A 22295-nucleotide genomic window follows, 5' to 3' on the forward strand; every position below is an offset into this window, starting at 1 on the left:
CAAAAGCTTCACCAACAAAAGCTTCACCCACAAAAGCTTCACCCACCACAAAAGCTTCACCTATAAAAGCTTCACCCATAAAAGCTTCGCCAACAAAAGCTTCACCTACCACAAAAGCTTCACCTACAAAGCTTCAACACAAAAGCTTCACCTACAAAAGCTTCACACTATCTTGATCAAGATAGTGTGAAGCAAAATCAATTCATGGTACCCAACAAAGCTTCAACCTCAAAGTTTCATCTACAAAGCTTCAACACTAAAGCTTCACCTACAAAGCTTAAAATATATATATTTTTGGAAATTCAAAAATTCGAAAATTCGAAAATTCGAAAATTCGGAAATTCGAAAATTTGAAAAAAAAAATTCAAAAAAAAAAAAAATCGAAAAAAAAAAATTGCCTAGGCCTCATCTTCTTGGGGCCTAACAACTTTCATAACAAATATATATGAAGGAGGAGTTTTGGGCTACCACTTAGAAAGGAAATGTCTCATTCGTCAACTCCCTTAACCGGAGACTTGGGGGACTCTTACCATATGCTACTGCACCTTAATACTTGGAAGTCTAACGACCATTCAGTGACTTAGATTTTTCAAGTCTCCAACCGAGAAGTTTTCCTCACTCGAGAAATTAAGGGAGCACTACCTTAACATACATTCTTCACTCACAAAGCTTCAACATACAAGCTTCAACAACAGAAAAAACTCAAAGAGCTTAGTGAAGAAAGCCTTGGTGTATTTAACACAATACGTTGAAATGAAGCAAAGCTTGTTTATTGATATCTCCGCTAAGTTACAAATATGTACATATACATGAATCAAAATAAACAAACAAGAGAGAGCTTTCACAAAGGTTACTCAAAAGAAGTCTCAGCAGTCTGCAGAGCCCTAGAAAGAGAAGGCACCAGAGGGTGATTAGTCGAAGCCTCAGTACTAGGCAGAACCCCAGAAGGAGGAGGCACCGAAGGTTGATCATTTGGAGCTTCATTACGTGGTATAGCCCCAGAAGATGAAGGTAATAAATGCCTTTGGAACAAACCCACAAACCTCTGATGATCAAGTAAAATTTGACCATCAGATTCCTGCAGCTGGTCGAGCTTCCTCTTCATGTTTGTAGCATAGTCATGTGCGAGCCTGTGCAACTGTTTATTCTCATGCTTGAGCCCTCTGATCTCCTATTTAAGACTTATCACTTCAGTCGCCAATGATTCAACTTGGCGGGTTCGAGCAAATAGGCGTTGGGCCATATTAGACACAGAACCTGCACACTGAACACTGAGAGCCAGAGAATCCTTAATAGCCAACTCATCAGACTGTTTGGAAAGTAGTCTGTTATCTTTGGGAATGATGTGAAAATTACGTAACACACAAATTAAACCCTCTTGTATCAATTGTAGTAAAGAATGTAAGTAGGGATCGTTCTGGACCGGGGATTAGGAGGGCTTACTAATAACCTCTAAACTGACTTAAAAACATAAAATTAAGTTTAAAACACCAAACAAGACTCAAAAGATGCAATACAAACTAAAAAGACTCAAAACTAGTTTAAAAGACTCAAAACAGCTTAAAACAATGAATTAGACTCTAAACTGACTCTAGGGATGGTTTTGGACAAAATTAGGTTCTAACTTGACTCAAGACACTTAAAAACACAAATCAAAACAGATTTTGACTAATAAAACACTTTAAAGTAAAGGGGGATTTGATTTTGACGAATTTGAAAACAAAACAAACAGATTGTAAACTAAAACAGATTTTGGACAAATTTAGGTAAACTATGGATGATGGGCTAGTTAGAGGGTTCTTCTCCACACATACCTAGTACATTCGTCTATGAAAAAGACATAGTATCTATACCCCTCAATTGACATACAAGGTGTTGGCCCCCATACATTTGTATGTATTATTTCGAATGGAATTACAAATTTTGAAGCATGTAAAGGGAATGGAAGTTTGGTGAATTTGCCTTCCAAACAAGGAATACAAGACTGAGGTTGTGAGTTACAATATTGATGACTTACTAAGTGCTGTCTTAACTATGTGATTAGTAGGGTGACCCATTCGACAATGCCACAATGTAGAAGACACCTTTTGACCAAGAAATGCTGCTGGTAAGGCCTTTTTTGGTTTGAGCACAGGTAGGGGATAAACTACATGATTACTCAGTCCTGTGAACAATATTCTCTCGGTGACCTTGTCTTGTATACAGAGAGAGAACTCATCAATGATGCATCTACAATTATTGTCTTTACATAATTGATGCATAGACAACAAGTGTTGTGACAATCGAGGTACATGCAGTACAGATTAAGTTTAAAATCGTGAGACTTTGTAAGAAGGTTAGATTTGCCAATATGAGCAATGATCAAACCTTCACCACTAGCACCAGTGACAGTATCTATATTAGGATAAAGAGATGCCATCTGAAGATTAGAAATATCCGAAGTCATGTGATGAGTAACTTCTGAGTCAAGAAGCCAATACTCTTACTGAGGTGCATATGGACTTGTATTAGCTCGAGCAGTCATAACAACAGAGGAATTAAATGGAGGAAGCACACTACTTGAATTCTGATAAGACATGCCAGATGGTTGACCATTTGAGTGGATAGACTGTTGTGAAACCTGACACTATTAAGGATATGACTGTGCGCATTGCTGTTGATAAGATTGTGGTGGCTGATAACTCTGATAAGACTGTGGTGGCTGAGAACCCTGAGATGAAGAATTATTTATGTCAAAACAATTAGCAGCTGTATGTCCTACTCTATAACATATTTGATAGCCATGTTGAAAGCAATTGATAGTAGAATGTCCCTTTTTGTCGCATATTTGACATTTATGCAGTGGTTTATAACTCTGTGGAGACATCATTTGTTGTTGTCCTGATGCTAAATAAGGTTGTGACTGTGGTGAAAACTGATTTCCACCATATGATAACTGCTGTGGAGACTGTCCTTGATTACCAGAAAAGAATTTCTTGCCTTTACCCTTTTGTTTGAAATTATTTCCTCTAAAATTATTTTATGTACCGGAACCACTTTGAGAAACAAAAGCCAATGGTCTAAGTAAATGAAGTTGTTGAAACTAAGGAAAGGGTAGTTGTTGAGGAAAAAATTGTTGCTGTGGAAAAGGTTGTGGAAATTGCATAGGTGAGAACGGAGGAACTTGCCGAAATTGCATAGTGGAATAGGATAACGGAGGACCAGAAGTGTGTCCAAAATAACCACTTAAGTCATTTCCAAAACAATCGGCCTTTGTACCAGATGTACCACTAGTGTCATATGTAGAAGTAGAACTATGAGCCATCATAGCAGACAAAGAGGAACTTGTTTAGTGACTTCATTCAATGTGTCTTCTTCAGCTTTCAATTGAGATCTTAGTTCCTTTAAAGACACCAAAGTTTCTCGTCCACGAATGACAGACTTGATAGTGTTATATTCAGAAGGTAAGCCCTACAATGTAACAATAGTAATGTCTTCATAAAAAATGACAACCCCAACAACAGCTAAATGATCCCTAGCATCTTTAATCCTCTGAAGATATGCATCAATTGATTCAGGCCTTTTTTTTAATATTCTAAAGATCAATCTTCAACTGAACAATACTAGTCCTTGTCATATTTGCAAACCTTTCCCGAAGACTAGTCCACATTTCTTTAGAACTTTTGCAACCAATAACGCAAGACAACGCAACGGTTGACAAGGTAGTAGTAATGAGTGTCATTAATGCCTTATCATGTATCTTCCAAACAATATAGGCATCAAAATCCAACTCAGACTTATCAGGACATGGAATGGAACCATCAAGAAACCCAAAAATGCCATTTCCATCAAGTAGTAACTCCATTTGGAAATTCCAAGTCACATAGTTAGAGTCATCAAGTTTGACAGTAACAGTATTACCCACAGTAGGAATTAGAGATGAAATTGGCGATTGAGTGAGTGCCAATTGAGTAGAGATAACCATTTTCAACAAGAAAATCACAATCCGTGCAACACAAATACAAAGAATTCACAAACGGAATCAATCCACATACTACAGCAGAGTAGAACAATCCACACCAAAAATTATGCTACAATCTTTCAATTAACAACGATTGTCAAGAGAATAAATTCCCAAACATTAGGGTTTCAGACAAGATTTTATCAAGAAATCAAGATCACAACAACAATCTGTGAGATATGAGGAAGAACAATATCACATTCTTGAAGCACAAAGATGAAAGAGCACAGTCGAAAACCAACTATAAAACGAAGAATCCCAAAAATTAGGGTTCGCGACGATCACTGACGAACGACAACATTGACAAACTTCAACCACCGACAACGATGATGAGTTCCAACACCAACACCGACAACAACAATCAGTACAGAAAGATGCGGAAGCAGAGGATCGTCAACCAATGGTGTTACCCGTGATTGGCGATGATACCATGTCAACACTAGCTATGGAAGATGAAAGCTTAGAAATCTAGAGAGAGAGAGAGAGAGCTCGAAGAGAGAGAAAGAAAATCTGCAACAAAACTTTTCTTATTAGTATGAATGAATTACTACAAGAGTTTTTGTCCCTATAAATACATGTCAGCATAACTAACTCAACTTATACAATCCATTGACACCTGTCACAATCCTGACCACTTATATATTCTAACTAATATATGCTAACAATATCATCGTCAAGATTTAAGGTTAAATTCATCGTATTGATTTTTTTCCAATAAACATATCATTGATGACATTGAGTAATGATCATGTGACTGATCTACAGCCTACATAAAGAAAAGAAAAACACCAAACCCTGCAGTTGTAGCAAACTTTTTCTACTTTTTCCAGTAAGACATTCAATAGCCGGTATTGGCTGGAAAACTAGCCAGACCGAACGGATACCAGTTGTAGGGTAGAACCTAACCATAGCTATGGGAAATGGCTTATCAGAAATTGTATAATAAGGATAATAGCCTAAAGCAATCTCGATAGAACTAGGACTCTATTATCTGATATGTTTATTAGAGTTTTCACAATGATAAGATAGTTTGATAAGGATTAAATAATGGGAAGTGTCCTTACTGAACTCCATCGTTTATAGTATAAAGCTAGGGTCCCTACGCTCTCACAAAAACACAAGCTTTCAGATACTCAAGCCCCATTGATTGAGCCTTGTTTCGAGTAGTGTAGAGCTGCAGAAGAACCCTTTAACTCAAGCAATAATGTTTTCATCTAATGAATGGTTAAGTTGGTATCATGAATTAGTTTCTCATATGTTGTATACTTACAATCCCTTGGCCATGTATATATCAATAATATGTAAGAGTTCCTAAATAAACATTTATGTGAAAGTCATATATATTTGATTAATTGGTATCCCTAAATTTTCGATTTGGTTATGAACCCTCAATCTTTTTAAATGTGCAAATATGTCTTTGAACGTTAAACATATGTATCTATCAAATTAAGGTATTTCCGTTAATGCAAGTGCGCAAAACTGAAATAAAGCATTGATTAATTTGACAATTGGATCAAATTGACACATTATAAACGATTATGAGACCCGTAAGTCGTAACTAAATTGAAAGTTGAGGGTCAAATTAAGAACTTCGTAAATTGAAGGGCATTGCTAAATTTGCTCTTTAAAAATATCTAACAGTACCCGATGAATCGCTAAGAATCCAACGGTGAAAGACTGTCGTACAACTGCGCCACGCCATTCCTCACAAAGCAAAACCCTCACAAAGCCCTCTCTCGCCACTATCGGCAAACAGTAACTCGGAAAATGGCTTGGCGCTCAGCTGGTTCGCTGTCTCGGTCATTGGTGTCCAACGCAAGGGTTTCGTCGCTCCGCTCGGCGCCCCCTCTCCGTCGCCTCCGCCCACCGTCGCTCTCCACTCCTCGTCGCCTCTTCGCTTCTCCCAGGTTCCCCTTTCAATTTCTCCTCTTTATTTTTTCTAGTTTTCTCGTTCACCTTTTCGTTGATTTCTGATTGATTTCTGGAAATTGGAGAAAAGTGAATGCGAATCAATGAATTGTTATTTTCCTATGGTTTCTGTTGATTTATTGATTTGTAATTCACAAATTTAGTGACTTAATTGTACTGGATTTATTTATGTTGGTGATTTGGGGTTTTTAATCTACAGTATGGGAAAAACAAGCGCATTTTTGGCTCACAATTAGTAAAAGAAATGAAATTTAAATGCAAAATCTTGTCTTTCTTTTAATTTTCACTGTTTGGAGTTGATGGGAAGAGAAAATCTTATCTATCCGTTCTTCTTTTTTAGCAATCACCTGGATCATTATTTCTGTGGTTACATTTGCCTTCTCCGATCTCAAGAAGTGGGTTCTTAGGTTCCCAAAAAGAAAATAGCGGTTTCTTACATTTTTCCGGCGCAAAAATGTGTCTTAATTCCTTTCATACTTATTTGTGGTATAGGTATAACAGAAAAATCTTCTCATTTTACTGGCTTTCTTTTGTTTCTTTTAGGAACTTGGGTGAACTGGGATGCATACAATCGCTTTTGCCAATGCACCGCATGACGGCTGCAACCTGCCTCACATCTCACCTGGCTGCCAACGTGCGGGGTTGTTGCGAGTTGTCACACGGTACCTTCTGCCGCACTTGTCAGGATCGCTAGTAGTCCCTTTGTGAGTCTTGCTGTTTCTAGGACACATGACAAAAATGAAAGAAATGTTGTTTTTTTACCATTTTGTTTTGAATCCTTCTGCCTATTCCCCAGGAGTGCCTTAGAGTAGAATAAATGTCTTTGCCTCATTTACCTCTAGACAGAGTGCCGTTGAATGATAGAATGATTCATAAACTAGGTAGGATTTGTAAGTATGTTAAGATTGATTAATAAGAACAAATTGGGGTTGGGATTGATAGGGAGGAATGGAAAAGATGGGTGACGCGCAAGGACATCCAATCATCCAATGGCAGAAGAATGATCAATTGGTGTAGGTCTTCTTTCAATCCCTTTTTTGGACATCATAGATATTGAACTTTTCAATTGTGAATTTGAGTAAAAAGAGGGCTGTTTGGTCAAAATAATGCGCTTCAGTAACAGGTTTTAATATTTCTTTTCCTTTTTCAGGCTATTCTAAATAAGCTTTGATCAATTTTTTCCATATTAAGTAGGAAACAGAGTTGTCAATTTAGCAAGCTTTCCTGTGCATAATTTGATTGCTAGTATGAAGAGAGGAGTGGGAATGACTCATTGATTGGACCTATGTATTTGTTTTTTCTTCTCTTGTTTATCAGTTGGAACACCAGCTTTTACTTATTTAATTTTGGTGCTTCATGTTTTATATTTCTGATGCATTCTTAGAGAAGACATATTTATTGTGACCGTTGGATTTTATAGTGACCATTGGATTTTATAGCTGGCACCTTGAACCTTGCTTGCTGGTTTTACTTGTTTATTTATTACCAAATATTTGATTATCGTTGGTGTATGATTTCTTCTGTTGCTCTCACAAATTCAATAATAGAGCAGGAATGTTTTTTGTTGAACTAAAGGAAATGGCAGTGTTTGATATAAGCTTATATGGTTTCATCTTCAATCTGTTAGATGCAACTTTTTAATCTGATACTTTATGTTAAACATAAATGCTTTGCTGCACTCAAGTTATGTTATGGTGCACAAATGATTTTGACATTTGTTATCTGTTTGATTGTTAAAACTTTTAATTTGGAAGAATATCATCCTCACATGGTGAACGTACAGTGGATGGATATAATTTTTTTTTAAGAATGTTATTCGTTTTTAAATTTTAGCATGAAGTTGGGGAATAACCAAGTATGTGTTTGCATATGTTGAATTCTTACACAGTTGTGCACCTCTGCTATTCCATTGCAGGGACTTGAAGGGACTTTTGGATCAGCATAGTTGAGTGCAACTCAACATTGTGGGTGATCGTAGAGTTTGGATGTATCCCGTAGGAACAAGTGCTTTTGGATTAGGAAAACTTAGTAGGAGCACGTCTTTTTGAAAATATCTTCGTAATAAGAAACATGGTAGTTCATCTGATTTGATGACGGTTCCTAGGTGTCCGGACTTCATTACTTGTACGTGGTAAATTTCTTTGTCTCGTAAGCTGTGATTAAATGTTTCAACGTTAATATGTTGATTATCAACCTATTTTAGTCTTTGCTCTTTTGAATAATAATGTCAGTTCTGATAAATTGCAGCATTTGTTATTACTTATTCGATGATAAATTTTTTGATGATACCTCACAGTAAATTTTTTGGTGCAATGGCAAGTGCCTTCGCCCATGAGCGGTAGGTCTCGGGTTCGAGACTTGGGAGCAGCCTCTCCATAAATGGGGGTAAGGCTAGCCGACATTTACCTCTCTCAGACCCTGCGTAAAGCGGGAGCCTTGTGCACTGGGTACGACCTCACAGTAAAGTTGTGCGTGAATATGTTTCAGAGTGGAACATTTTCTGACTATTGATTGCTCTTCCAATCTAAATTGTTTGTTAGATTGAAGAGTTTTATGTCATTTTAAAAGATCTTGCATAGCTCTTACGTATCTGTAACTCGTGATTCTGCTTGCATACTGAAATTATGTCGGGTGGTGAGTGTCATAGACTAGAAAGCACATGGGATCCATAAGTTGTGAGGGAAGAGCACAAGTGGTGCTGTTAGTTTGTGCAAGCATATGGCCCCATTGCATCGACCTGTTTGTGGGAGCTGTAGAAGCTCCAACCTGGAGAAGCAGATTCATGAAACATGTGCTGAAGTTGGTCTTATATTTGGTTTTAGTGGCCAATGTGTAGGCAGGCCTACTGCCAAATTTGGTTATCTTGTGTTGGGCACGACCCGAAACAGTCCATTTTTTCGCGCATTTAGAAGAACTTGGAAGCTTGCTTGAGCTGTAAATGGATGAAGTCAGTGCCCCCTACTCCCACCTGGTTTGGTCTAACTGCTTTACAGGTCAAGATGTTCAAAGCATTGATTAGTGTCTTAAGACCCATTTGAGAATGCTTTTGTAGCACTTCTGCTCTCGAGCGCTTTTGTTAGAATCTATTTGGGAATGCTTTTATAATCTAGAGGTGCTTTTACGGTATTTGAAAGCAACTCTAAAGGCGGTGTCAAACGAGTCCTTAACGCAACACTTAAAAAGTTTCACGTGTATTTACCAAAAGAAAATAGGTCTTACATACGAACTCTACCAGCTATAATTAAGGGTCAAGTTTGTCTTCTGCTTGTAGCTTTCCTGTCCTTATTTTGATTCAGAAGGGAGGGAGGGAGGAAGGCGAGAGTCGAACTTTTGTGTGTTAGTGTTATAAACTAAAACGTTGTTGCTAATGATTGAGTAATGAGTCTAATGACATTTGCACAAATGAAATTGAAACGCCGAGGCACAACAAAACAAAACAATCACGTTGATCTGGCCCAAGCCATGACTTAATGAAGTTTTTTACTTGTTTAACTGACTTCATGTACTCACACTCTTCTTTACCCAATCAACTAATCTAACTTACGTTTGGTTACGCTAGTGCATGATCAACTAATGGAAAACACATCTTTGTTGTTCTTATCTGCACTCAGGCCAAATGTTGAAAAAATAAAAAAGTTGAAAGCCGAGAGTCAATGTCAGCAGAGGATACAATTCTGTTAGCATTTGGGGCTACACGAAAGTTGCAACTTGCAGCTCCTTGAGACGTATAATCCAAGCAGGATATAATTATAAAGTACAATTGAACACCAAGAAGTTCTTCCCATTCCCACTTTCTCCATGTTAGATGTGGTCCACTGTTCACAAGGAGCTATTCAACTGGCCCGCCAGCTTTAGCACCAACTACGTTTTGTATAGCTGCATTTAACTCCAAAGACATCGTGACTATGTTTGGGTGAGAGATCTTAGAGTATCAAGGGATTGATGCAAGTTAGAGATGAATGAACAACAAAATGTCAGATAGCAGAGATTAGAAATGAACTTCGCAAGCACATTGCAAATGCCTGTGCGAAGAATTTGGGAGCAGCCTCTCCATAAATGGGGGTAAGGCTAGCCGACATTCACCTCTCCCAGACCCTGCGTAAAGCGGGAGCCTTGTGCACTGGGTACGACCTTTTTAAACATTTCATGGTTCATTTCCTTAATAAATTGGCCTCAATTCCATGGGACTAGGAAGTCCTTCACCCAAAACTCGCCTAAATTGTGACATTAAAGCAGGGTAAGGAAATACTTGAAGAATAATACCTGCATATCTTTAAGGGTACACTATATGTGTACCCTGGAATAAAACCCGACTAGTTTCACTGTCATAGGATCACCAGCGATGGCGCGGCGAGCTTTGGACCTTTACCAAAGGAATTGACCATCTTCCAATCACTTCTAGACTTCGTGGCAGGTATAAAAGTTGTTACATTCCTGTAAATTTTGATGAAATTTGGATTTAGTTTGTCTTCTTAAGATAATTGACGCCTTGAATCCGTTTTTGATACCCATTTGCTGAGATTTCCTTGTTTAAGCCTAGTCATGTGAATGACTGCCACTTGACCTTTATGGCGGTGGAGATCCGACTGTTAGATCATCATGAAATTATAATGTTGTTATGCGAATAATGTGATGCTCTTAGGAATTTAAAGATCGTAAATCTAATATACAGATCTTCCAGATTGGATTACGTATAGTATTTGACCTTACTGATAACCACATTGACTAGGAAATTGACTTTTGGTTAATATGTTTCGTATTTTTCTTAAATGCTGAAGTTAGCATTACTACAATGCCGATAGAGTCTAGTGAGTCTACCTTGGACAGCGTGCCTCCTAGATGATGTGCACGTAGGCATGCGTGCAAAGGACACTTTACCAGGATTTACATGGTTTGGACTTCTAGATGTTAGTAATGATAATATGTGATTGCTAGTATGAGTAAATGAATCACGAATCATATTAGAAATCTTTCGTAGAACTGAGCTGATATGCATGTTTGATTATATATTTATTCGTCGTGTGGAATCCATAGTGTATGTGCCGACAATGGGCATTTATGTTGAGCTAACGTATGATGTGGGACGTATCATGCATGATGTGTGATAATATGACTGTGCATATAACAGTGTGGTACATAGATGGTCCTGCATGGTGCCACATTAGGGAGTCACTACCTATTTGGTTACATTCTGTTGATGGGTGGTCTTGCTTGGTTAATCTGCATTTAGGGGTAACATTGTTAGATGCATGGCTATAATTTTGCTTGGTTAATCCGCATTGGAGGACCATACACGTTTTAGGGTGACACTGTTTGGTTAACCCGCATTTTTGAGGGGTAAGGGGGGGACCATACACGTTTTAGGGTGACACTGCTTGGTTAATCTGCATTTGTAGAAGGTCACTACCTATTTGGTTACATTGTGCTCCTGAGTGGCCCGTTGAGTTGGTTTGGAACCCTATATATGATGGATTCCGTTGAGTTGGTACGAAATCCTTCTTCCTTAATCATTTCGTTGCATAGATTCTTGGGATGCCATAGAGTTGGTCTGGAATTCTAATTCGTAATAGGTCCCGTTAAATTGGTTAGAACCCTATATTCCTGTGAATAGGAGTAGCTCAAGGTGTATTCTCGTGTTTGTAACTTCGAGTTATAATATTATTGCTTCGAAATCGAAGTAGGGAAATATGACAAAGTCTTACAGAGGTTGACTTTTGTTTATACCATATTTAAGGCCTCGTATTTAAACCTCATATAAATACTTGAGGGACATAAATGTAATTATGTGGTAAAGGAAATGGCAAATATGTAATAAGTGAGGAGTCCTTATTCTATAAAAGGACCCCTCACCCTCACAATTGAGGGAGGTCAATTCATAAGGCTCCTCACCCTCTCAACGCTCTCACTCCCTCTCTCTCTCAACGCTCTCACTCCCTCTCTCTCTCTCTCACTTCTCAGAGAAATACAATACAATTAGTGTGGACGTAACCCAAACCTTGGGGTGAACCACAATACATCTTGTGTTATTTACATTTCTTGCAGATTCACAGTCGGGTTTACGTTGTTCCAAGACCTCCGGTTTTGTGCATCAACATTTGGCGCCGCTGAAGTGATGAGTCTCAAACAGGAGATTAGAGGGCTCAAGCATGAGAATAAACAGTTGCACCGGCTCGCACATGACTATGCTACAAACATGAAGAGGAAGCTTGACCAGATGAAGGAATCTGATGGTCATGTTTTACTTGATCATCAGCGGTTTGTGGGTTTGTTCCAAAGGCATTTATTGCCGTCGTCTTCTGGGGCTGTATCGCGTAATGAAGCTCCAAATGATCAACCTCTGATGCCTCCTCCTTCTGGGGTTCTGTCCAGTACTGAGGCTCCGGATAACCACCCTCCGGTGCTTTCTCTTTCTGGGGCTCTACCGACTGCTGAGACTTCCCCTGAGCAACCTTTGTGAAGGCTCCCTCTTGTTTGTTTATTTTGATTCATGTATATGTACATATTTGTAACTTATCGGAAATATCAATAAACAAGATTTGCTTCATTTCAACGTATTGTGTTAAATACACCAAGGCCTTCTTCACTAAGTTCTTTGAATTTTTCCTTTTGTTGAAGCTTGTATGTTGAAACTTTGTGAGTGAAGCATGTAGGTTGAGGTAGTGCTCCCTTAATTTCCCGAGTGAGGAAAACTTCTCGTTTGGAGACTTGAAAAATCCAAGTCACTGAGTGGTCGTGAGACTTCCGAGTATCAAGGTGCAGTAGCATATGGTAGGAGTCAATGATTCAACTTGGCGGGTTCTAGCAAATAGACGTTGGGCCATATTAGACACAGAACCTGCACACTGAACACTAAGAGCCAGAGAATCCTTAACAGCCAACTCATCAGACCGTTTGGAAAGTAATCTTTTATCTTTGGGAGTGAGAAGGTTCTTGGCCACCACCGCAGCAGTCATATCATTCTTCATCACAGAATCCCCAACGGTAAGAGGACCAGTAGGGGATATGAAGGATGGGCGCCATATGTTGTATGGAGAAGGCGTGGCTGTCTCTTCTCCAAGGTTCAAGTCAAAACGACGGTCGGAGGGGCCATACATTTTCAAAAGTGTTGAAGAAGGAAGAGGTCAGACAAATCAAGATCTTAGAAGTGTAAGAAGGGAGTTTTTACTCGTGGAGATTCAAGTGTGCTGTGGAACTTAATGCCAACCTCTATAAAAATCTGCACTTGACGGAGCTTCAGAAATCGAAGAGGCGTTTGCTTTCTCGAAAGCTGAGCTGTTCAGAGACCACGAGGGCCGATCTCAGAAATCGAAGAAGCACCTGCTTTTTCAACCTCGTCAGCACCTGTCACATGCACACTCAGCTTTGCGGAAATTACGGGCAATCTGTCGAAGATTTCTGGTGAAGTAGAAAGCACGTGAATCTTACTGTTCAATCACCACTCTCCACACGCACCATCAACTCCTCGGGTACAACATATAACTTTGCAAAAGATCTCTGACAAAGTTTAGGCACGAGAATTTCGAAGTTCTAACTACCCTACTATTACCCACAAGGGTAAAGGAACAGCACCATTGCTTGACAACTGGAAAGTCCCTATGTGTGTCGACCTCCGTGTTCTGTGGCAAGACAGGCTGGCAAGAACGTCCAACCTTTACTCACATTCGAGAAAAGACTCCCAACATAATTACTTTCTAAAAAACCGAAGCGGTACCGCTTTCCGAATCTCGAGAGCCAGATCCTCGACGGGATTGCTTGTTCAAAAACCGAAGAGGCACAGCTCTCAGAACTTCGAGAGCCAGATTTCCTTAGATAAAGCTTGTCTGTAATCTTCACACGCAACATTAGCTTTCTAGATACCACATACCACTTTTTCAAAGTGCTCTGACAAAGTTAAAACACGTGAAGCTGGCAGCTCCCACTACATTGCTGTGACCAAGAAGGGTAAAGGAATAGCATTACTACTCAACGGACAGGCAAACCTGCAAAAATGCTCAACCCTTTCTCGCATTCGAGAATGCACCCTCAACATAACCTCTCGAAATACTCAGCTTTATTTCCCCCCGATAATACCTCAGCAAATAAGCCACACCAAGAACAAGAGTATCTCATATCATCAGGGTCGAAAGCAAGAGTATCCCATATCATGCTTTCTCCCTGTCCTTGTCTTCGTCCTTGTCCACACCTGCAGGACAAAGAGAAAGAGCGCAGTCAGTCGGAACCTGAAATCAAACCTCCAATCTGGAACTGACTGCCTGAGACCTTTGCCTGGTTGCTTACTTAGCATTGCTCTCGAGAACTCATCCTCAACTGCTGTCAAGGTCATGAATTCCACCGGTAAATACCTCATGACAGTTGATCAGATATTGGCTCTTTACACTGAAGCTGCCAAGCGTGGATGAGTCACTATGAAGGAATGTTCTGAAGGACCATTTAAATGCAAAGGTTGCACACCACTTCTGCCATGCAAAAGATTAAAGCAGAAGGTTCAACGGTGAGCTGAAACAGATCACTACAGCACGACACCTTTCCATACCACATTCACTATTCCGTCAACAGCAAAAGTATCCCATATCATCAAGGTCGAACGTACTCTAGATTTGATGGACTTGTTTTGACCCTCAAATTCTTGAGTCGGCCTTATACTCTGAAGGGAACCAGAAAACCCTCCAGCACAGTTCAAGAATAAGCCTGTGGAAAGTTACTTCTTCAAAAGCAAAAGTATCTCATATCATCTCTTCTCCATTTGCTTCTCCTTATCCTGGCAGCTGAATGAGAGACAAGGAGAAGGAGAACAATCAACCGGAAGCCGAAGTCGAACCTCCGATCCTGGGTTGCTTGCTTGGAAGTTTGACTGCTTACCTTGTCTGTCACCTCTTTCGGCAGATCTCCTAGCTCGGCGACTTGGGGGACTCCTACTATAGGGTTTGTATCGCACATGACCAAGCCCGAAACTACAAGTAAGCTTCAAGTGAAATTGATACATTACCTTGTGCATCTTCATCGGTTAAAGATACCACCCATGGATGGAGAAAAAGTACTTCCAGAGAAGATGCCACATCTACATATGAGACAGATAAGGCATGTGAAAATGATACCACACTTCGGTACTTAGAAGTTTCGTGATTACTCAATGGCTTGGATCTTGCAAGTCCCCAACCGAGGAGCTTCCCTCACTCGGGAACTTAGGGGAACACTGTTTGTACCATACTTGACCAATCCCGAAACTACTGAGCACCGGTCAACGTTATACCGTCAAGGACCCAGAAGAGCTTCCCTTCAACCAGGAGGCCAATCACAATGCAACACGTGTCGACATCAGAAGCCAATCACAGCGCGACATGTGTCAACATCAGAAGCCAATCACAACACGACACGTGTCAATGTTAGAACAAAACTAGAAACTCTCTTCTATAAATAGGGATCATTCTCCCACAATAATCTCTAATGTCATTTTGTACTAAACTATTCACTAGAACTCACAAAATGAGAGCTTGAACCTATGTATTTGTGTAAACCCTTCACAATTAATGAGAACTCCTCTACTCCGTGGACGTAGCCGATCTGGGTGAACCACGTACATCTTGTGTTTGCTTCCCTGTCCCTATTCATTTACGTACTTATCTTCACTAGTGATCGAAACAACCAAGCGAAGGTCACAAACCTGACACTTTCTGTTGTACCAAAGTCCTCGTTGATTTTGTGCATCAACAACTTTATTATATTTCGTGAAGCAATATTTGATATTATGGGTTGATCAATGTGGTAGATGTTAGTATTGTGCATCTTTGGTTCATTGAAACATTATTTATCAGTGATTAAGGACTAGTGATTGGAAAACATTCTGATATATGTGATAGATGAAATGATAATCTTGATTGTTACATGGTCATAAGTAGTTTAGTGATCATACCCGTACAGTTCCATTGAGTGATGTCTTGGAAGCGGGGAATGATAGTTAAACAGGTACGTGCTAACATCACGTGTCAAGAATGAACGTATTTTGGGATCGAGGCATAACATATAGAGAGAAGAAAGAAATAGACATTGATAGTCGAATCAAGAGAATTGGTTGAGAATTGACAGAACTCTATGTTGATGGTTGGAATGACCGACAGAGTGACAGTAGTGGATGTGTTCGAGATCGCGAAGAGGGGTAAGCTTGTGACTGCAGTCGCACGTACGACACGTGCAAGAGGCTTTGGCTTGGTGCAAATACTTGTAAAGATGCATTATTGCAAAAGTGTACTTTTGCTTTCATAACTAGTCACTTGAAGAGAACTGCTCTCAAAAGCCAAGTTGGGAAAAGTGGAGGTCGAACCCACTTTGTACCACTTTTTCATCATCTCATCTTCCTTCTTTGAAAATTCTCATATGCACGTACAGGCTGTGCGTATCTGCTGTGCATGACCCAAAATTCACATAAACGACGATAATATTGCAATTGGTTATCAATGCCATGTTAACGAAGTTGATTTTTAATAGATGGTAGATATTGTTATTAAGGGGTCGATATCTAATACCACTAATCAATATAACGACGTTAATATGACGTGGATATTCAGTTGTAATGTCGAATCACTCCTTTGTTCCATTAACTCGTCATATTCTCTTCAGTTTTCCAGATTGGGTCAGGAATAGAAGTAGCTATCAAGCATCCACTAACCTTATTTTTATTTTATTTTTTATTTTAAAAAAGGAGATCAACTTATGGTTTTGCAACGGCAGTCCACTATTTCGAGAACTAGAAAGACTCACAAAGACATTTCAACCTTACATAAGAATGAAAGTGGTATCCATACATATCCTAACACTTTAATAAAGCCCAAAATTCATGTCTTAATCACCTTTTTATGAGTGTTTAGTGTGTGCAAGTGAGAGATTTAGGGAAATCTTGTACTCTTGTGCTTGATTTATGTCAGAAAAAAAAAAAGACACAAGTACAAGTGGCTCTCTGCACTATAATGTAAAGTATTAACATTATATATATATATATATATATATATATAATTAGCTATATAAATCATGCACTATAGTCAATAGCATTGATCTAAGTTTTGTTCGATAGAAAACATGGTTTGTGTTAATTTTACATATATAAAATAAATGGGTAAACGGTTACCCGTTTATAACCCTGGTTAATATCCATAATCACCCATTTAAATTTCACAGGTAAACGGTTATACCCATAACCGTTTATTTATCTAAACGGTTACCCATAACCGTAACCATAAAATTTAAATGGGCGGGTAACTGCAGTTATCCATATCCGCGAGTATTTTGCCCATCCCTAGCCCCTCCCCCTTTTTATTGCACTTCTATTGTACATGTACACACACACGCATATATAGGGACGAATTGGTGGCATCATTTTTTTTACATAACTTTTGACATAAGTATTTGTGTGGCCCATTTCGTAGTGTATTTCAACAATCCGTATTCTAAAAGATGATATACCAAAAATGATGATATACCAAAAATCACTCAAATTTGAAATCATATGACCGTTGAATTCAAGGTTCAGGTTTTCTTTGTGAAAGCATATTCGCCAATTTTCTTCACTACAAATGAATGTTTTAATGGTTTCTATTCTAAAAGATAGACGGTTTAGGTTGTTAAAATACATTATGGAGGGCACCCTACAAAAACTTATGCCAAAAGTTGTGTAAAAAAAGTGGTGCCACGAATCCGTCCTCTACACACACACACACACACACACCCCACTACAAGTTCCAACAGCAAGGCACCCGCACCCACACCCACACACACACACACACACACACACACACACACCACTACAAGTTCCAACAGCAAGGCACCCACACCCATATATAGGCCTGGCAAACGGGTCGTGTTTGTCGTGTTCGTGTCGTTTTCGTGTAACACCTGTTATCTTAACAGGTCGTGTCGTGTCGCACCCGTTATCTTAATGGGTCCTTAACAGGTCTGGTCACTTTACCAACAGGTAAAGTGATCCGACCAGTTATGACCCATTAAGAAAAAAAAAAATTTCTTCTTAAAATTGCACATACCACACATTACCACATAAATATTACTTCAAAACATTAAAACACATTTTTCGTTTAAGTATTACATCTACACTAAAAAATAAGAGCCTAATAAACAAACATCCATATACTACTAGTCTATTACAAAATATTAAATGTGCAAGGATATACAAAATGAAAGAGTTTTTGTTTTCAAGGTTGTGAAGCCTTTCTCAAAAGTTTAAACCTTGCCAATGGAACTCAAAGCTTGCCTGTTATTCCTTTTACAAAATCCTCAATTTTCATCGATCATCATGACATAAGATTTTGTGGTATCTACTAGTGTAAATATTTTAAACTGAAGATCGAATTCATTCATTGTATTCATATAGGGTCAAGGAGTGTGGCTATAAAAATCATCAAAATCAGAGTTAAAATAACCGTTAAATTGTGATTTTTCGTTGATAACCGTCAAAAAGTTTTGTCCCATTACTTGATCTCTGAATGTTTTTTTTTTGTGATTTTTGACGTATGCGTTCTTGAAGCATATACAAACAAGTTTAACGATTGAATCGTTGAAATTAGTTTCGTAGAATGTGTATCTCATCAAAACGATAGATTCATTGACACTAGGAGTTTATTTATACTTTCATTAAGTATAACATAAGATTTTGTGGTATCCACTAGTGTAAATATTTTAAATTGAAGATGGAATTCATTCATAGTATTCATATAGGGTCAAGGAGTGTAGCTATAAAAAAATCATCAAAATCGGAGTTAAAATAACTATCAAATCGTGATTTTTCGTTTATAACTGTCGAAAAATTTTGTCCCGTTAATTGATCTCTGAATGTTTATTTTTTGCTATTTTTGGAGTATGCGATCTTGAAGTATATACAAACATGTTTGACGGTTGGATCGTTTAAACTAGTTTCGTAGAATGTGTATCCCATCAAAACAATAGATTCCTAACACTTAAGAGTTTGTTCATACTTTCATTAAGTATAACATAAGATTTTGTAGTATCCACTAGTGTAAATATTTTAAATTGAAGATCGAGTTCATTCATTGTATTCATATAGGATCAAGGAGTGTAGCTGTAAAAAATCACCAAAATAGAAGTTAAAATAACCGTTAAATCGTGATTTTTCATTGATAACCGTCGAAAAGTTTTGTTCCATTACTTGATCTCTGAATGTTTGTCTTTTTCGATTTTTTGCTGATGCGATCTTGAAACATATACAAACAAGTTTGACGATTGGATTGTTGAAATTAGTTTTGTAGAATTCGTATCTCATCAAGTTCAATGGTGTGTATATATATATTAAATTTATTTATTTTGTACGTATAACACTTAGGAAATTGAATGATATGTATATTTAAGTCAATCGAATGGTCACCAATTTTAATATTGATATATATATATATATATAATTATTATAGTTTTTATGTCACATCCCGGCCTGAGCCCCTACCACATCCCGGACTCGACTCTGCCGTAGCATGATATTGTCCGCTTTGGGCCCCAACCACGCCCTCATGGTTTTGTTTCTAGGAACTCACACGAGAATTTCCCAGTGGGTCACCCATCCTAAGAATGCTCTGGCGCAAACTCGCTTAACTTCGGAGTTCCGGTGGAACCAGAAGTCAGTGAGCTCCCAAAAAGCCTCGTGCTAGGTAGAGATGAGAATATACATATAAGTCTTACATGATCCACTCCCATGGGCGATGTGGGATGTCACAATCCATCCCCCTTAGGGGCCCGACATCCTCGTCGGCACACTTCCAGCCAGGGATTGGCTCTGATACCAAATTGTCACATCCCAGCCCAGGCCCCCACAACATTCCGAGCTCGACTCCGCCGTAGCATGATATTGTTTGTTTTGGACCCCAACCACACTCTTACGGTTTTGTTTCTGGGAACTCACACGATAACTTCCTAATGGGTCACCCATCTTAGGAATGCTCTCGCTCGAACTCGCTTAACTTCAAAGTTCCGATGGAACCCGAAGCCAGTGAGCTCCCAAAAGACCTCATGCTAGGTAGAGATAAGAATATACATATAAGGCTTATAGGATCCACTCCCCTGAGCAATGTGGAATGTCACATTTTAAGGGTATAAAATTGTTAAATTAATATATATAATTATTATAGTATTTTTTTAGGGTTATAAAATTAATAAATTAATATTTTGTTTATCGTGTATCGTGTTACCCACGTGTATACCTGAACCAACCCGTTATCTTAACATGTGTTTATCAGGTTACCCGATAATGACCCGATTCATTATCGTGTTGACCCGAACACCTATTAATTTCGTGTTGTGTCGTGTCGTGTTGGATTATCATGCCGTGTCAGGAATTGTCAGACCTATCCACATAGATACTATTGTCCCAAACGGAAACACCAAAAACTTTGCTACCCAAGATACCACTCTATCTGGTTTTCTATTTGCTTACTTTTTAAAACCATTATTGCCAATTATGTGGGCCCTAATCTACCCCACCACAAAAAAATAAAAAAATCAAATCAGTAGGCAATCAAAACAAGGGTAATTCTACCCCCACTTCCATGACAGTCACTAATCTATTTTTTAGCTGCATTCATCTATCTGAAGCTTATCGTTCACTCATCTCCCACTCTCTCAGCATTTCCATATTTTATTGGTAGCTTGGTTCCCTATCTTCAATGCATTTCATACCTACTTGACATGAAGGGGTTATTCCAATCTAACGAGAAGATGGATTCAAACATGAGCGCAGAAGAGAAAAGCAGATGGGGTGTGATATCCTTACTTCTCACACTTCTTTTTAAATTTCGGCCGTCGGATCGGATGAATTGAAGAAGATCAACGGACATAAATTATCAAAGGGTGTGTGAGAAGTAAAATGAGATGTGTGGATAGCACACCCCAAAGCAGATTAGCTAACCAACTTGGCTATACGCCATTGTGTTTCGAAAACAAAGTAAGGTGAAGTACTGAGTTACTGCTGATGCCCCTGCAGATTATTCCAGAAGTGGCTTTTCCATTTGTCAATTCATTCTCCATAACCTACAGAATCCTACTGAGAATAAGAAGAGTTTGATACTTGGTGGATAAGAAGCAAAAGTGGCAGGCACTTGAGATAAAAATTTAGAATAATGTTTTTGACTGAGTGATGAGAAGAGTTGTTGATGGATACTGTCAACTGTAACTCTTCAGTTACAAGTCCAATTGGTGCCATTTGGATTTGAGGAACAGAGAGAAGGGGGGGGGGGATGAAAGTGGGGAATCCTAAGCTTTACAAGGGCAACACTGAAGATGACATCAGCATTGTCCCCTGGAGCACCAAGCATCACAAGGTGGGGCCCACTTCATCGAGACGGGATAAAATGAAACACATGCTTTCTCCACTTTACATTCTTCTGCTTCTTTCCATTTCTTTCATCTCTCTTCCTCTTTGATCTAACTTTTCAATCAGCCTGTTACAACAGACTGCACAACCTTAAAAACTCGTCAAAGAAATGATATCCCAGAGAGAAGCCGAGAGTGAAACCATATTAAATAAAGAGCAAAACAGATTTCTGATCAGCAACGATGACAAAGAAGAAACTGAAGATCTTAATCGAGGAGAGTGGCTGAACCTGAGCCTAGGTAGCATTTCGGCACAAGGACAGATAGACTCACAGGCAAGACCAGCTTCCGGCAAGGTTTTCTCCTGTAACTTCTGCATGAGGAAGTTCTTCAGCTCTCAGGCATTAGGGGGTCACCAGAATGCCCACAAGAGAGAAAGAGGTGCAGCAAGAAGATACCAGTCCCAAAGACTGATGTCGATGATGGGTTTTCCCTTCACTACTTCTACGGTCAGATCACTCAGCGTTCAACCCCACTCACTCGTGCACAAGCCAAGCAGAGAAGAAACTTCACTTGTAGCAAGATTTAGTGATGCCAACGCAAGGTTTGGCACGATGCCCTTCACACTGGATGATGTAATGGATTCTATGTGGCCAGGCAGCTTCCGCTTGGATCCACAAGTATTAGAGCCACAATCAGAGCCATCCAAGCTTGACTTAAACCTTCGACTCTGATCCACCCGTCCCGCTACCCTAGTTTGGAACTTTCTTTTATGAAATCTAGTAGGTGTTAACTATTTCATCTATCAAGTACATAGCTAGCGTAGGTTAGAGGCCTCCTCTGTTTATCTACCCAATGAACCTACGAAGGATACTGAGAAGTTCCTACTGTTTTAAGGATGTTATAATATCAAAGTTATTTCCTAATCAGTGATGCATGCAATAATCTCAGGGGTATTATGTTTCATTGCAATTGAGTTGTTTTGAGGTTTGCTTATTCTTCTCCTGAACATTATCAACTTCTAGTTTCTTGTATCTTTTTTCTATGT

General features: G+C 39.0%; 2 protein-coding genes across 4 annotated transcripts; both read left to right on the plus strand.

Annotated features, from left to right (window-relative positions):
- Window positions 1-5644: 5644 nt before the first annotated feature.
- Window positions 5645-8170, plus strand: LOC126624388 (protein NONRESPONDING TO OXYLIPINS 2, mitochondrial). 3 transcript variants are annotated; one of them, XM_050293446.1, is made up of 4 exons: window positions 5645-5907; window positions 6473-6591; window positions 6872-6942; window positions 7845-8170. In XM_050293446.1, exons 1-3 carry the CDS (start codon window positions 5768-5770, stop codon window positions 6892-6894), a joined length of 282 nt encoding a protein of 93 aa, XP_050149403.1. In that variant the 5' UTR covers window positions 5645-5767; the 3' UTR covers window positions 6895-6942; window positions 7845-8170. The 3 variants fall into 3 exon arrangements, with proteins under 3 accessions (XP_050149403.1, XP_050149402.1, XP_050149404.1); XM_050293445.1 differs by lacking the exon at window positions 6872-6942 and having other exon boundaries at window positions 5646-5907; window positions 6473-6633; XM_050293447.1 differs by lacking the exon at window positions 6872-6942 and having other exon boundaries at window positions 5650-5907.
- A 13107-nt stretch (window positions 8171-21277) lies between these two features.
- LOC126624385 (zinc finger protein 7-like) lies at window positions 21278-22173 on the plus strand. Its single transcript, XM_050293443.1, has one exon. It carries the CDS (start codon window positions 21418-21420, stop codon window positions 21979-21981), a length of 564 nt encoding a protein of 187 aa, XP_050149400.1. The 5' UTR covers window positions 21278-21417; the 3' UTR covers window positions 21982-22173.
- Window positions 22174-22295: the final 122 nt, after the last annotated feature.

This window comes from Malus sylvestris, chromosome 5 (genome assembly GCF_916048215.2).
Source record: "Malus sylvestris chromosome 5, drMalSylv7.2, whole genome shotgun sequence".
NCBI lineage: Eukaryota > Viridiplantae > Streptophyta > Magnoliopsida > Rosales > Rosaceae > Malus > Malus sylvestris.

Excerpts from the sequence above, each read along its gene's own strand:
- LOC126624388 (XM_050293445.1), top strand. The coding sequence starts at position 5,768 with ATGGCTTGGCGCTCAGCTGGTTCGCTGTCTCGGTCATTGGTGTCCAAC. Across the intron at positions 5,908-6,472 it reads CGCCTCTTCGCTTCTCCCAG|GAACTTGGGTGAACTGGGAT; the intron begins GTTCCCCTTTCA and ends TGTTTCTTTTAG.
- LOC126624385 (XM_050293443.1), top strand. The coding sequence starts at position 21,418 with ATGATATCCCAGAGAGAAGCCGAGAGTGAAACCATATTAAATAAAGAG.